This window comes from Helianthus annuus, chromosome 5, assembly GCF_002127325.2.
Source record: "Helianthus annuus cultivar XRQ/B chromosome 5, HanXRQr2.0-SUNRISE, whole genome shotgun sequence".
In the NCBI taxonomy this organism is placed as follows: domain Eukaryota; kingdom Viridiplantae; phylum Streptophyta; class Magnoliopsida; order Asterales; family Asteraceae; genus Helianthus; species Helianthus annuus.
In genome coordinates this window covers 173,967,053-173,982,809 of record NC_035437.2, presented here as the reverse complement: position 1 = coordinate 173,982,809, position 15,757 = coordinate 173,967,053, and the positions used below count along the sequence as shown (strand labels likewise).

At 41.4% G+C, this 15,757-nt stretch overlaps 2 protein-coding genes across 2 annotated transcripts; one reads left to right on the top strand and one right to left on the bottom strand.

Moving 5' to 3' along the window:
• Positions 1 to 5,309: 5,309 nt before the first annotated feature.
• Positions 5,310 to 6,755, top strand: LOC110944144 (proline-rich protein 36-like). The gene has a single exon (XM_022185859.2). It carries the CDS (start codon positions 5,310 to 5,312, stop codon positions 6,753 to 6,755), a length of 1,446 nt encoding a protein of 481 aa, XP_022041551.2.
• A 7,781-nt stretch (positions 6,756 to 14,536) lies between these two features.
• LOC110944145 (ATP-dependent RNA helicase glh-2-like) lies at positions 14,537 to 14,932 on the bottom strand. Its single transcript, XM_022185860.1, has one exon. The coding sequence runs from the start codon at positions 14,930 to 14,932 to the stop codon at positions 14,537 to 14,539; it is 396 nt and encodes a 131-aa protein (XP_022041552.1).
• Between the last annotated feature and the right edge of the window lie 825 nt (positions 14,933 to 15,757).

Here is a 15,757-nt window from a genome sequence, read left to right as displayed (position 1 = left end):
AACTCATTAGTAACAACACACATCGCATCACAATTAACGTTCACGATGACATAGAGTGAGGACCTATTCTACCCTCCCCAATGACCGTGAAGCGTCGCAAGATAATCGCATACTCGAAACAAAACCAGGTTATTGTATCGCAACTTTAAATAATTAAATATATAATATGAATACGTAAATACGGCCCCTTGGGATTATATATATATATATATATATATATATATATATATAATTATAATTATAATAACTAAATATAGTAAACGCGTACCCAAGACTACTAAGACGCTCGAAACGATGAAACTCTCCGCACCGAAGACCCAACCGGAATGGCTATCCGAACGGATAGGCCATCCGAACGGATAGGCTATCCGAGCGGATTGCCATCCGAACGGATGGGCCATCCGAACGGATGAGCCATCCGACCCAGCACACCAAATCACCTCCACCTTTTTTCCCTTGCCTATAAATAGCCTGTCACTTCACTTGAACAGTGATGTGACAGCTCCCACTCGACCAACACGCACTTGGACCGTTTTTCTCTCGATTTCACGCGATTCCGGTAAGATCTCAAACCAAAACTTGTACTTCTATGAACCACACTCAATTCTACATCATTCTATCTTTTAAAACTCAACTTTTAACCGTGAAATCTACTGATTTGAGGTGTTCAAGGATGATGTCACCAAGAGTTCATATGAACTTCAAAGTGTGACCTAATTTTACCACAAACAACTCAGATCTGAGTGATTTCCACATGTTTTTATAAGAATCCCACCTAGAATTCACATATCTAATCAAGCATTGTGTGAATTCGGGTTGAACATGGGAAAAACCGTCAAGAATGACCAGATCTAATGGAACGGGGTGGTTCCCGGCCGTTAGAACGGGTCGGAACTGATGGAAATTCGTTTGTTTAGCACGATGTCACACCATTCCGATAAAACCACTCGTTTTCTTTCCAAAGACCGTCAAGTATGGTTGACCAGGACCTTAGAACGAGCTGTCCATCAGTTTCGATGTCGTCCGACCGGATGAGGTCATCCGACTGGATAAAGGTCATCCGGCCGGGTAGAGGTCATTCGACCGGATACAGGCCATCCGACCGGATAAAGGCCATCCGACCGGATAAAGGTCATCCGACCGGATCAAGGTCATCCGATCAGGATAAACTCATCCGACCGGATAAGGTCATCCGACCGGATCAGGTTTAGCACAATGGGTCGATTACCCGACTCTTCACGATTAGTGTACTATGTATCGCTTACCCTACCATTTCCTGTCTAGGCTGACTCACGCGCGCTCTCAACCGATCCAATCAAGTTGTGTTCTCGATAAATACGCACTGTGAGTATACTCGAACCCTTTTTATCGCATTTTGGGTGTAACATACGTTCCTATTAAATCAACTTTATCAAATCGAACCAGTCAATCAAACTGTTATCACTTGCGAATAACTGTTATGCATATTTATACGTGATGCTAGTTACATATGTGTTAGGACTTATACTCGCGAGGTCCCGCCTTAACTAGTATAGTACTATACCACCCGACGGGGTCTTGTTAGAATGAATAGCAATCGCAATTGCAGCTCGAGTGATTTAGCTGGTAGTATCTGTCTTATGTGCATATATGTTAAGGTATCTCGTTTATGTATTTGGTAATTCGCAGCACTTTTAACTATTTTACGCTTCACTATCAAAACTTGTATACTCGCCAATACTTTTGTATTGACGTTGTTTTTAACGTATGTTGAAGGATAGATCGCTATCTATATCAAATCAAGCTAGGAAGTCTAGAAACTCACCTAAAATCTAGGTTGTCGGATTTGTATTGTTCGAGAGGACAAGAAATCTATAATAACTTATGTGATTGTATTATTTGTTAGTATGGGATAACGAATGTAATAAATATTATCGCAATATAGTTGTTGTGGATTCTCTTGAGCAATCTGATTCGCCTAGTGCCACGCCCCGATGATTCCGCCATCGGTTGGGGTGTGACAACCATCCCCTTTGCAACTTTCATTCATTCAATTTTCAAGCTTATTCAAGTGCTAGGAGGTGATACTTGGAGGTTGAAGCTTGGAGATCTTGAAGGAACTTCATACATTGCTCTTACACACCATCTTCATCATCTTTTGTTCTTGAGTTCTTCCCTAGCTTTAAGCTAGTTGTAAGACTTCCTTAAACTCGTGTCTACTTTTATTTTCATGGTTAAAATATTATGTTATGATGAAATCATATGAACACTACAAGAACACAAACATAAAACATGAACATAAAGCTTTACATAAAGATCATGAGATGAAATATGATGATACATGATAAATCTGAGTTCAATAAATGATAACCTACTGTAAATGACTTATGATCTGATATTAATTGTTATTAGAAAGTATGGTGATCGTATGTGTGCATTTTAGTGGCATTTAAGCTATAAACAGCATGCTGAGTAACATTTACAGCCAACTTCAGTTGGCTGTAAACGGACCGTTATAAATCGAAAAATTGATTTTCTGAAGTCTAAATTATGTGTTTTCGAAAAACAGATCAAATGGCACTGGAATCATATTTTTTTGAGGTCGTTTGCTATTTTTAAAGGGGCGTTTTTCACAGCAGCAAAAGCTGCGTTTTTACTGCAGAAAATGTGTGTTGTGTTTTTCATCATAACTTGAAATCTGTGTAGAATTAGCTCATGAAATTTGTACTGTAGATGACCACTGATGTCGTTGTAATTCTCCCACTGGAATTTCATCAATCATACTTACGATGAATTTTAAATAAATTATTCCGAGGACTGCAGTTAGAAAGTGACGAATCTGATTTCAGTCTGGTAAATGATTTTTTATAAAATATTGGTAATGAATTGGATCCCGATATTTTTACATACTAATACTTGGATCGTTTAAACCATTCTGTAAAAATTTAGGAATTTTTGGAGTGAGTTAACTATTTTATTCAAATGCCCGAAAACAGCCCAGTTTTGAATGTTAAAGCTAAAACGACATAAGTAGTATTTTGCGTGTCTAAATGTCAGGTAGGTTATCTGAGAACGATCTAACGTGTTATATGTCAAAGAAAATGATATCCTATTTAGCATGGACACCTCCATTTACAAAGGAAACTATGGAAAAATTTTCTAAAAATTTCAACACTTAGTATATATTTTCTAGACAAGTGTTTACTAGTATATTTTAGACTATGTTTTTCAAACATAAACCTCACCATAATTTTTGTAACAAAAGTACAAGTATTGGAGGATGATTTTTGTAAATAAAAAGGGGTAAATATATATTTAGAATATATATTTTGTATTAAGACACTTGTGTCGATCTTTGTTTGATTTGTGGAGTAGTTATATTATTTTAGGGTAAAATAATATATCTTAACAAAAGACCATGAAATTACAACTCCAACATAATACCAAAAATCACACGGAATGAATATTTAAGTTACACACTTGGTATTGTGAAACCGAACGATAAAAAGTAACTCACAAAATATTCCGGAAATTACTTTTACATATATATATTTTTGATATATATTATTTTTGGACAAGGAGTGAAAATATATTATTTTTGGGAAAAATATGTATATTTTGAAATACATTATTTTGACAAATAAGTTATATATATTTTCTAAGTGTGACTTAAAAAATATTATTTCAAATACAAATGTACATATATAAATACCCTCGTACATGGGAAAGAAATACGGAGTTAAATACTTTAGAAGTATTAATACAAGAATATCGAATGAAAAATTATTCCAACACAACATATAATTTAAGTTGAAATATACATTATTTTGACAAATAATTATCACTCGGAATAATATAAGAAACGTAACTCAAAACATTAAACTCTAAGCCAAGGCACGGCCCGTTCGTCTAATTGACATTAGTACGTTGTAGGTTGTCGTGTAGCTGACAGAGTTTGAGATACGGTACAAGACGCACTACTGTGAGTTCATGTCCCCCTTTTCTCTTAACTATTTTTAGTTTTATACTTCGGGGGTGAAATACATGTTACAATTATTACAGACATTTTTATACATGGTATGGTTAGCTTAAGGAGGGTTTACTGCGCGATTATGTGAGTGGTGGGCATGATACTTAAGGCCATTAATCCTCATTGTAGGACCAAGGAACATGAGTGATAGATCTATTTGGGTGTAGCGAGCCCACACCCATGAGGCTGGGGCGGCCCATAGTGGTGACTATGTCTTCATACCGGAGACAAATTTGCTAGGTTTGATTCTTCCTGCACCATTTTCACACATACCATTGGCTTTGCAACCCATTGGTGATCTGTTTTTCCTTATTGCTAAATACCAGGGACATTTATACATACAAGACATATTTTAAAGGCTTATACACACAAACTTACACATGAACTCGCTCAACTTTTTGTTGATATTTTTAAACTACATGTATTTCAGGGAATTAATCGGATCTGGCAAGTGATGCATGTTAGTCAAGCTGCGTACTAAATAAAGATGTCATTCAGGGTCGTAGTGTTTGGGAAGTATAACCTCTTCCTGGACGGGTTGCATGTCTCTAAACCTCGTTTTATTGAAAGTCTTTTGTTGAGTCTTATGAATTCGTTTTAAACAAGTCATGGTTTGTAACTTATTTTGGGATGGATGTTTCAAGACAAGTATGTTATGCATTTTCTAAACTATATTAATGGATAAACATCTCGTATTTTTATCATATAGCATTGTTGTGATTGTTGCTATGGTATTAAGAAGTCACACCAAATAAACCACGCTTCCGCAAAAGACAGGGTGTGACAGCTTAGTATCAGAGCCTCGATCATAGCGAACTAGGATTCTTTCTCGAGTCTAGACTATGATCACTAGGGCTCTCACGAAAATGTTTTCAAACATTTTTTTTACATTGCATACACTAAACGTCCAGATCCAGGGAACAAACGTTTTTACAAACAAAGGGCACAAATACACATTTCAAAAAGGCTATGTATATAATTCAGTCTTAGAGACTGAGGGAGTTCAGTCTTAGAGACTAGGGAAAAATTTATGTCTTAGAGACTGGGAAAGTTTGGTCTTAGTGGCCAGGGAGTTAGTCTTAGAGACTGGGAGTTGGTCTTAGAGGCCAGGGAGTTAGTCTTAGAGACTGAGAGGTTTGGTCTTAGAGATCAGGGAGTTAGTCTGAGAGACTAGGGAGTTCAGTCTAAGAGACTGGGCGGGATAGCCTGGGAGGACTAGGATGCATACATGATTACATTGCTATTTGCTTACATGCTTATATGATATATGTGCATATGTTGTGGTTGTGTTACAGACACCATGGCATCTTCTTCTTCTGATAGCGGAGTGTTCGACACGATAGACCCTATGGCTATTACCTCGGATGATGAGATAGCCACGGACCCGGAGGTTTATGCATCAGACACCACGAGTACCGACGAGGATGATTTTCAGCCCTTTGCCCTACCGGACTTAGGAGACGACTTACCCTTAGCTGATGGTCTATCGGGAGAGGATCTATCCCTTGTCCAGATCCCTGCCATTCTCCCATTTGCTGCGGTTCCCTTTGAGGAACAGCCACTTGACGCGTTATCTGATGATGACATCGATCTATTTATAGAGGGTCCCCCGGAGGGAGACCAGGATGGCGGGGCCCCGATGGAGGACGATGTTCCACTAGCTGATATCCGGGTTGTTGACCCAGTTGTTCCTGCAGTTGAGGTTCCTGCTGTTGATGCCTTTGTTGTGCCACCTATCGAGGCTCCTGTTGTGGAGGCCTTGCCTGATCCGTCTGTTTCCTACTCGCTTGAGTCTGCATCATTCGCCACTCTTCAGGCGCAGGACGTGCATCACTACTCCACCGACACTGATTCAGACATGGCGATGTCTGCTGCACCTATTGTTCCCCATGACTTTGACCCAAATCCTGAGGCTGAGTTTGTACCTACTGAGCCACCCGTTTATCCACCAGTTGTTGATATCCCAGCTTCTGCACCTATACCTGACCCTATGCCGGTATTTGATGACCTTGCACCTTTTGCTACACACATAGATCCCAGATATGCGGACACCCGTAATGGGTGGATTGAGGATGATGATGACTATCCTCCATTTGTTCTACCAGTCACTCCCCCTGCTGCACCTATTTTTGCACCCGCAGATGTCCCACAGTTTTACCCTCCCGTGTCAGACGTCCACCGCACGGATTTACCTGTCACTTTTCTCCAGGACATTGCTCCTCCCCGTCCAGGGAAAGGACCTTCTACTCAGCAGCACGATCACGTACCACCTATGACAGCAGCCTTTCCGTTTATACCCCCTTTTACACCTGCTGCACGCACTGCTTTTTCCTCTGCACCTTCGGGCGAACCATTTATGTGGCCTTCGCCCAACGTCATGCCTTTGTCAGATCCATATCATCCTTTTCATGTTGGGTATTCGACGGATGATATACTTATATCCTTGCAATTACAGCAGGATGCGTTGACCCGACGAGTCCAGGAGCTGGAGAGGACCCCGCGTCCTCCCCCTTGTCGTTGCCAGTCTCCATTTGCGACACCACCAGCTCCTCTCGGACTACACCCTGATTCTGATGTCCGCTTCCTCACCACGGACCAACAGATTGCTTACCTGCTGCGTGGTGTCCATGCTCTCGAGGAAGAATTGGCGCATTTGCGCAGATTAGTTCTCACTCCTCCACCTCCCCCCCCCCCCACCATCAGCTTAGGGGTATTAGGTCTCCTGCAGATAGGCCACTTTTGTTGAGAAGACAACTATTGAGCCATGATTGTGAAGACTTTTGAAGACCACGCTTTTGATATTTGACTTTTTGGTTGTTATAATTGTTAGACGACTCAGACAAGGGTGATGTGACCCTTAGTCTCTTTTGACATATGATACAATTGTAAAACTGTACTGGTGGTCTTGTTTTATGCAAAGCTCAATCGCAGCCTTCTCATTACATGCATTGTTGATTTATTGCTTATGATTATGACGTGGGATGTTATGTGTTATTGTGTTGATTGGTGTTATTACATACGCATATTACTTACTATGCCTACTATGGCCTGACTATTACAATCTTCTTATAAAAGATGCCTCCACGACGAGACACACGTTTGCCAACCACTGAGGCGGAGTTACAGGAGCGAATTACCGCAGCAATAGCGCAGTATGAGGCCTCCCACGCAGAAACTAGCGGGAATACCTCAAGAAACAACAACCCCCCAAATGGTAATGTCCAAGTCGCTTGAGACACATTGCGTTACATTTGGATATTTCTTACACATCCACTAATGCTTTCTGTAAATGATATTGCCTGTACAGGCTGTACCTACAAACAATTTCTGGATTGTAAGCCCTTAAATTACGGCGGCACTGGGGTGCTGTTGCTTTCGTCAGATGGACGGAAAAGACGGATTCTGTTTTAAGGATGAGCAAGTGTGCTCCTGAACACCAAGTTACATACATCTCAGGGCTCTTTCTTGATGGTGCTCTATCCTGGTGGAACCTTCAAGTACAGACCCTGGGGAGGCGGCGCGTATGCTTTGACATGGACTGAGCTGAAGGAGCTCATGAGGAAGAAATACTGTTCACGGGCCGAAATACAGAAACTGGAAACTGAATTCTGGCACCTCAAAATGGACGGTACAAAAATTGCTGAATATGTACAAAGGTTCCACGACTTGTCACGCGTTGTGTCGTATATGGTTGATCCTGAATTTAAACACACTGAGCGTTTCATCTGGGGATTGGCACCCCAGATCATGAGCATGGTGACGACGTCCAAGCCTCCAACGATTACCGAAGCCATTGATCTCAGCGTGGCACTTACAGAGGAAGCCATCAGATTGAACAAGTTTTCAATCTCTAAAATGAAAAAGAAGGAAACACATGTTGAATCATCACCGAGTGAGAACAAGAGGAAGTTCTCAAACTTCAAAAAGGGTACCAGCAGTGTCAGCAAGAAAGATAAGGGAAGTGCACCAGCCAGGGCCAGAACTGGTGCCGAAAACAAAGGAAGAGGATACATGGGCACCCTGCCCAAGTGTGATGCATGCCATAGCAACAATCACAACAATGTTATATGATAAAAATACGCGATGTTCATCCATTCATGTCGTTTAGAAAAATGCACAACAACAATTGTCTTAAAATGTCAACCGAAATACAATACAAACCATGACTTGTTTAAAATGAGTTCATAAGACTCAATGAAAGACTACCAACAAAACGAGGATCTAAGACATGCAACTCGTCCAGGAAGGAGTTACACTTCCCAAACCTACGACCCTGGATGACATCCTTATTTAGTGCGCAGCTAACATGCATCACCTGCCAGATCCGATTAATTCCCTGAAATACATGTAGTTTAAAAATATCAACAAAAAGTTGAGCGAGTTCATGTGTATGTGAGTCTGTATAAACTTTTGAAATGCGTCTGTATGTATGAAAACCCTGGTATGTAGCAATTAAGGAAACATAAAATAAAAGAGATCACCAATGGGTTGCAAAGCCACTAGTATGTGTGAAACGGTGCAGGAAGTACTCAAACCTAGCAAATTTGTACCGGGCCTCCGGCTGTAAGACACATTCACCACTATGGGCCTCCCTGGCCTCATGGGTGTGGGCTCGCTACACCCAAATATATCTATCACTCATGTCCCTCGGTCCAACGACGAGGATTAATGGCCTTAAGTGTTGTACCCACCTTTCACATGATCTAAGCGTCTAAACCCTCCTTAAGCTAACCATACCATTTATAAAAGCGTCTGTAAATTGTAACATGTATTTCACCCCCGAAGTGTAAAACTGAAAACAGTTAAAAGAAAAGGGGGGGACATGAACTCACAGTAGTGCGTCTTGAATCGAATCTCAAACTCTGTCCGCTACACGACAACCTACAACGTACTAATATCTATTAGACGAACGGGCCGTGCCTTGGCTTAGAGTTTAGTATTTTGAGTCACGTTTCTTATATTGTTCCGCGTGATAATTATTTGTCAAAATAGTTAATATTTTAACTTAATCATGTGTCATGTTGGGATATTTGTTCGTTCAATGTTCTAGTAAACTCTTGTCTAGAAAATATTTACTAAGTGTTGGATTTTCGGAAAATTTCGCCATGGTCTCCTTTGTAAATGGAGGTGTCCATGCTTAATAGCATATCATTTTCTTCTACATATATTCCGTAGATCGTTCTCAAATAACCAACCCGACATTTAGACATGCAAAGCATTACTTATGTTGTTTCAGCTTTATTAATCAAAACTGGACTGTTTTCGACGATTTTTATAAAATAGTTAACCTTCTCTAAAAATTCCCAAATTTTTACAGAATGTCTCACACGATCCAAATTTTATTATGTAAAAATATCGGGGTCCAGTTCATCACCAATATTTTATAGAAATTCATTTACCCGACTACAATCAGATTTGTTACTTTCTGATTGCAGTCTACGGAATAATTCACTAAAAATTAATCGTAAGTCCGATTGATGAAATTCTAGTTGGAGGATCACGGCGACAACAGTGATTCTACTCAGGTTTCAAGTTATGACTCCGAATACAACACACTTTTTCTGCAGTAAAAACACAGCTTGAGCTGCTGTCCAAAAACAGTCCTTTAAAAATAGTAATCGACCTCGAAAAATTACGATTCCAGTGCCATTTGATCGGTAGTTCAAAAATACATAATTTAGGCTTCAGAAAATTAGTTTTTCGATTTATAATGGTCCAGTTACAGCCTGTTGAAGTCGGCTGAAAATGTAAATCAGCATGTTTCTTGTTCATATTTCTTGTTTAAACTTTTTAGTGTTCATGTAAATTTCATCATACTACATATCTTGACTAAGAACAAAATGAAGCAAGGTGTAAGACTTACTATTAGCACAAGGCTAGGGTATAAATTCTAGTGTGAAGATGATGGGAAAAAATGATGAAAAAGGACTAGAACAAAGATCCTTTGAATGCCCTTCAACTTGCAACCTCCATGGATCTCCTTCAAAGCTTTGAATGGAACTTGATAATGAAGAAGATGGTGATGTGAAGTGGTGGTGGTGATTTTGGTTTTGGTTTTGGTTTGGGGGAGCCGAAAATGAGAGAGAGAGTGAGTGAGGAGTGAGAGTGAATTGAAGGTGGTGATGATATAGAACTCCTTGGAACTCACATAGCCACTCTAAATAATCCTAGAGAAATGATTATCTTGATCTTTGGCCAACCACAATTAAGGGAATAAAAAATAAAATCCAAACAAAATATATGGTGATGATGATGGCCGAGATTTGCTGGGGGGGGGGGGTAAATTGTAACATTTGATAATTAGTGGGTAAATAATTAGGAGGTTAAGGGTATTTTCTTGAATAGTGAGTGTATGTCATGTTCCTATAGTGTGTGGGGATTCTTGTGACCATAATTATTTAAGAATAATGAAGTAATGTTTCTGCCAAAATTTTGGTGTCCCGGGTAGTGTCCGGTTGTTCGGTTAAGTATCGTTCCGTTAAAGTGTTAAATTGTACCGCATTGTGTCTTTTATGCATCTTTTTGTAATGAATTTAATTTCCAACACTTAGGAAAGCGTTCAGGACCATTTAGTCAATTCTCTGTATAATACGAGTGTGTTAAAAGCTGAATTGTTGCTGAAAATGCAGAATTATGTACTTAAAATGAGTTTTAGGCACTTTACGACACTCAAACTATCACCTAGTGGCACAGTCTTATGGTCCTCACTTCCCTACACTCCATACTCGTGTAGTACCCTGTCCCTGGCTCATACTGGCCTCAATATAGTGTCTGTCTATGTGCTGGCATTGTCAGCACGTGTCTGAGTTATCCGCTCACTATGCTAACTGTGCTTTGTTCATCAGGTTTGTCACTAAGAGTCTGTATGAAATAAGTGGAGTGACTGCATGTAAAGGGATGCACATGTATGTATGTAACATAAATCAGTAAGCAGTTTAAAGTGTCAGTTGTAATCAAGCACAGTCATTAAGCACATAATTAAAGTTAATTAATTTGTACAGTACTTGTAATTGTGAGGGTTGTCACATTCTCCCCCCGTTAAGAAAATTTCGTCCCGAAATTTTAAGTTCTACTTCTAGTTGCAGGGGTCTTGGGGAAAAAATGTAGGTACTTGGCCTTCATACGATCCTCACGTTCCCATGTGAATTCTGGGCCGTGTCGTGCATTCCATCGAACTTTGACGAGTTTGACACTACTCCAGCGTGTCTTGTTAACTTTCCAATCCGTAACCTCAACCGGTTCTTCAACAAAGTGGAGTGTGTCGTCGATATGAACCTCGTCAGCAGGAATGACAACTGTCTCTTGAGTTGGACTCTTTTTCAGGTTCGATACGTGGAATGTATCATGAACGCCATTAAGTTCAGTAGGTAAGTCCAATTTGTATGCTACAAGCCCAATCCTTTGCAGGATTCTGAAAGGACCAATGTAACGCGGATTCAGCTTCCCACACTTCCCAAAGCGTGCCACACCCTTCCAGGGTGAGACCCTTAACAAAACCATATCCCTAATTTGAAACTCTAAAGGTTTCCTCCTTTGGTTTGCATTGCCTTTCTGTCTGTCGCGAGCTGCCTTGATGCGCTCTTGAATTTGAAAGATCTTGTCTGTTGTTTCTTGAATTATTTCGGGGCCAACCAGCTGTCTATCACCCGCATCAGCCCAGCATAGCGGTGATCGACACTTGCGTCCATAAAGAGCTTCAAATGGTGCTGCTCCAATGCTTGTGTGGTAGCTGTTGTTGTACGAAAACTCGACCAATGGTAAGTGATTGTCCCAGCTACCACCCAGGTCCATTACACATGCTCTCAGCATATCTTCCAATGTTTCAATTGTCCGTTCACTCTGGCCATCCGTTTGTGGGTGAAACGCTGTACTCAGATTTAACTGAGAACCAAATGCATCTTGGAAGGACTACCAAATCCTTGACACAAAGCGTCCATCTCTATCAGAGATAATCGAGAGAGGCACTCCATGGCGTGCAACAATCTCCCTCATGTATATTTCAGCAAGTTTACTCATGTTGTCCTTCTCCTTGATTGGTAGGAAGTGCGCACACTTTGTTAGACGGTCTACTATTACCCAAATTGTATCATGGCCCTTGGGCGTCTTTGGAAATTTCGTTATGAAGTCCATGGAGATCTGTTCCCATTTCCATCTGGGTATTTCAGGTTGCTGTAGAAGACCTGAAGGCTTCTGGTACTCGGCTTTAACCTTGGCGCAAGTTAAACATTTGCCAACATATACTGCAACATCGCCTTTCATCCTGGGCCACCAATAGAAATCCTTAAGATCTTGGTACATTTTATCCGCTCCTGGATGAATCGAGTATCGTGACTTGTGAGCCTCATCGAAAACAACCTTTCTCAATCCTCCAAACCGAGGAACCCAATTTCGTTTCATGAAACACAAGGTTCCTTCCCCGTTTGGTACCAACTGCTTCTCCATCCCACGGAGGTATTCATTCTCGATAACCTTTCTCAATCCTCCAAACCGAGGAACCCAATTTCGTTTCATGAAACACAAGCTTCCTTCCCCGTTTGGTACCAACTGCTTCTCCATCCCACGGAGGTATTCATTCTCGATATTCCTTTCTTTGAGAGCTTCTCTCTGCGTGGCACGAATGCGCAATGAGAGATCTGTCTGGATAATCATTTCCAAAGCCCTAACCCTTATGGGATTAATTCTTTCCTTTCGACTTAAGGCATCAGCGACCACATTCGCCTTCCCTGGATGATACTTGATTTCACAGTCGTAATCGTTCAACAACTCAACCCAGCGTCTCTGTCTCATGTTAAGTTCTTTTTGATCAAAAATGTGCTGTAAGCTCTTGTGATCAGTGAAGATTGTACATCTTATGCCATACAAATAATGTCGCCAGATCTTCAGCGCAAATACCACCGCGCCTAACTCCAAGTCATGAGTGGTATAATTTTTCTCGTGTACCTTCAGCTGGCGCGAAGCATAAGCTATGACTTTCTATCGCTGCATCAACACGCAGCCTAAACCCTGACGCGAGGCGTCATAATATACCAAGAAGTCGTCCGTGCCTTCGGGTAGAGCTAAAATCGGTGCGTCACAAAGCTTGTTTTTCAACAACCGAAACGCTTCTTATTGCTTGTCGCTCCAATCAAACTTCTTGTCTTTCTGTGTGAGGGCGGTCAGAGGTTGAGCGATTTTAGAAAAATCCTCAATGAACCTTCGATAATAACCAGCCAACCCTAAGAACTGTCGAATCTCGGTTGGCATCTTTGGAGTCTCCCAATTCTTGATTGATTCAATCTTTGTAGGATCCACATGGATTCCATTTCCATTAACCACATGTCCAAGAAACTGGACTTCGCGTAACCAAAACTCACATTTCGAGAACTTAGCGTACAGCCTCTACTTTTTAAGTAGCTCTAAAATAGCTCTTAAATGTTGTTCGTGCTCATCCTTAGTCTTCGAGTAGATCAAAATATCATCAATGAATACGATTACGAACTTGTCGAGGTACGGCTTGCAGACTCTGTTCATCAAGTCCATGAAAACTGCTGGTGCGTTTGTTAGCCCAAACGGCATAACCAGGAACTCGTAATGTCCATATCGAGTTCTAAAAGCAGTATTGGGAATACTTTCCTCTTGTATCCTCAGTTGATGGTAACCTGATCTTAGATCGATCTTTGAGTAGAAACTTGAACCTTGTAGTTGATCGAACAGGTCATCGATCCTTGGCAAAGGATATCTGTTTTTGATAGTCAACTTATTAAGCTCGCGGCAGTCTATCCACATACGAAAACTACCATCCTTCTTCTTAACAAACAAAACTGGAGCTCCGCAAGGTGAGAAGCTTGGTCTGATGAATCCCTTGTCTAACAGCTCTTGGAGTTGTGTTGACAGCTCTTGCATCTCTGAAGGTTCAAGCCGATAAGGTGCCTTAGGCACAGGCGCGGCGCCTGGAACTAAGTCAATGTGAAATTCAACTTATCTTGGAGGCGGCAATCCTGGCAAGTCTTAAAGAAAGACTTCAGGATATTCCCTTACTACAGGAATGTCTTCTATCTTTGGCTCAGCGGCCTTCTTATCCACAATGTGTGCCAAGAAGGCAACACATCCCTTCTTCAAACATTTCCTAGCCTTCAAGCAACTGATGATCCTTAAGGGCGTATCACGCTTCTCTCTGTGTACCACTATCGTTTCTCCATTCGCCATTGGGATGCGAATGATCTTCTCGTGACATACAATCTCGGCTCTGTTACTTGATAACCAATCCATTCCTACTACCACGTCGAAACTTCCCAACTCGACTGGCAGTAGATCCAGCGTAAACTCTTGCTCTCCCAGCTCTATGACGCATCCTCTGAGGACTTCATTCGTTTGAATTAGTTCTCCATTAGCCAGCTCAATTGAGTACAGAACGTCTAACTTACTAGTAGCTAACCCAAGCATATTCTTAAATTCTAACGATACAAAGCTATAATCGGCACTAGTATCAAACAGAACAGATGCATAACGTTGGTTTATAGGGAACGTACCAGTGACAACATTCGGGTCCTAGCGTGCTTCACTAGCTCCAATGTTGAATACCCTTCCACGAGCTTGGTTGAGCTTAGGGCATTCCTTTTTAAAGTGTCCGACTTCTCCGCAGTTGAAACATCCCGGACCTAGCATGTTACCATTACCACCTTGAGCGTTGTTTGCTCCCCGATTCCCAGTTTGGTTTCCAACATTTCCCCGATTACCATTTCCACCATTGCGGTTCCCATTTCCGTCCCCACCGCGATTATTGTTACCAAAACCTCTATGACCATTGTTTTCACGACCAGCACCTGTGCCAGCCCAACAAGTATTTTTCGAATGGCCCTCCTTACCACAAGACTCGCATCTCCTCAACCTGCACTGGCCAGAGTGATGGTACAGGCATATGTCACATTTGGGCAAAGCGCCCATGTAACCCTTCCCTTTGCTTTCGACACCAGTTTTGGCCCTGGCCGGTGTGTTTGATTCACCTTTCTTGCTCACGCTGTTGGTTCCTTGCTTGAAGTTGGAAAACTTCTGTTTGTTTTCACCAGACGACTCCACATGAGTCTCTTTCTTTTTCTGATCATCATTCGAAAACTTGTTTAGCCTGATGGCTTCTTCAGTCAGTGATATGCTCAGATCGATGGCTTCAGTAATGGTTGCCGGTTTCGACGTCGTAACCATGCTCATAATCTGAGGTGCTAATCCCCAGATGAAACGTTCCACGCGCTTGAATTCGGGCGTGACCATGTACGGCACTACATGGGACAGATCATGGAACCTTTGAACATACTCAACGATTTTTGGGCCTTCCATCTTTAAGTTCCAAAATTATGTTTCCAATTTCTGGATCTCAGCTCTGGAGCAATACTTCTTGCGCATCAGCTCCTTCAGTTCAGTCCAAGTCATGGCGTATGCTGCAGCCTCTCCTAGGGTTTGAACTTGGAGATTCCATCATGATAGGGCACCATCAGTAAAAAGCCCAGATATGTATGTAACTTGTTGTCCCAGCGCACATTTTCTCATTCTTATTGTCGTTTCCGTCTTTTCAGTCCAACGGGTAAAAGCCACGGCACCTCCAGTGCCATCAAAGTTTAGCGGCTTGCAATCTATGAATTGCTTGAAAGTACACCCATTTGGAGGGTTGTTGTTATTGTTGTTGTTGTTATTGTTGTTGGAGATACTTGGGTCATTTTGGGAGGCCACGTAGTGTGCTATAGCTGCGGCAATTATCCCTTGGAGTTCCGCCTGGGT

Coding starts and splice junctions, on each gene's coding strand:
- LOC110944145 (XM_022185860.1), bottom strand. CDS start 14,932: ATGGGCGCTTTGCCCAAATGTGACATATGCCTGTACCATCACTCTGGC.
- LOC110944144 (XM_022185859.2), top strand. CDS start 5,310: ATGGCATCTTCTTCTTCTGATAGCGGAGTGTTCGACACGATAGACCCT.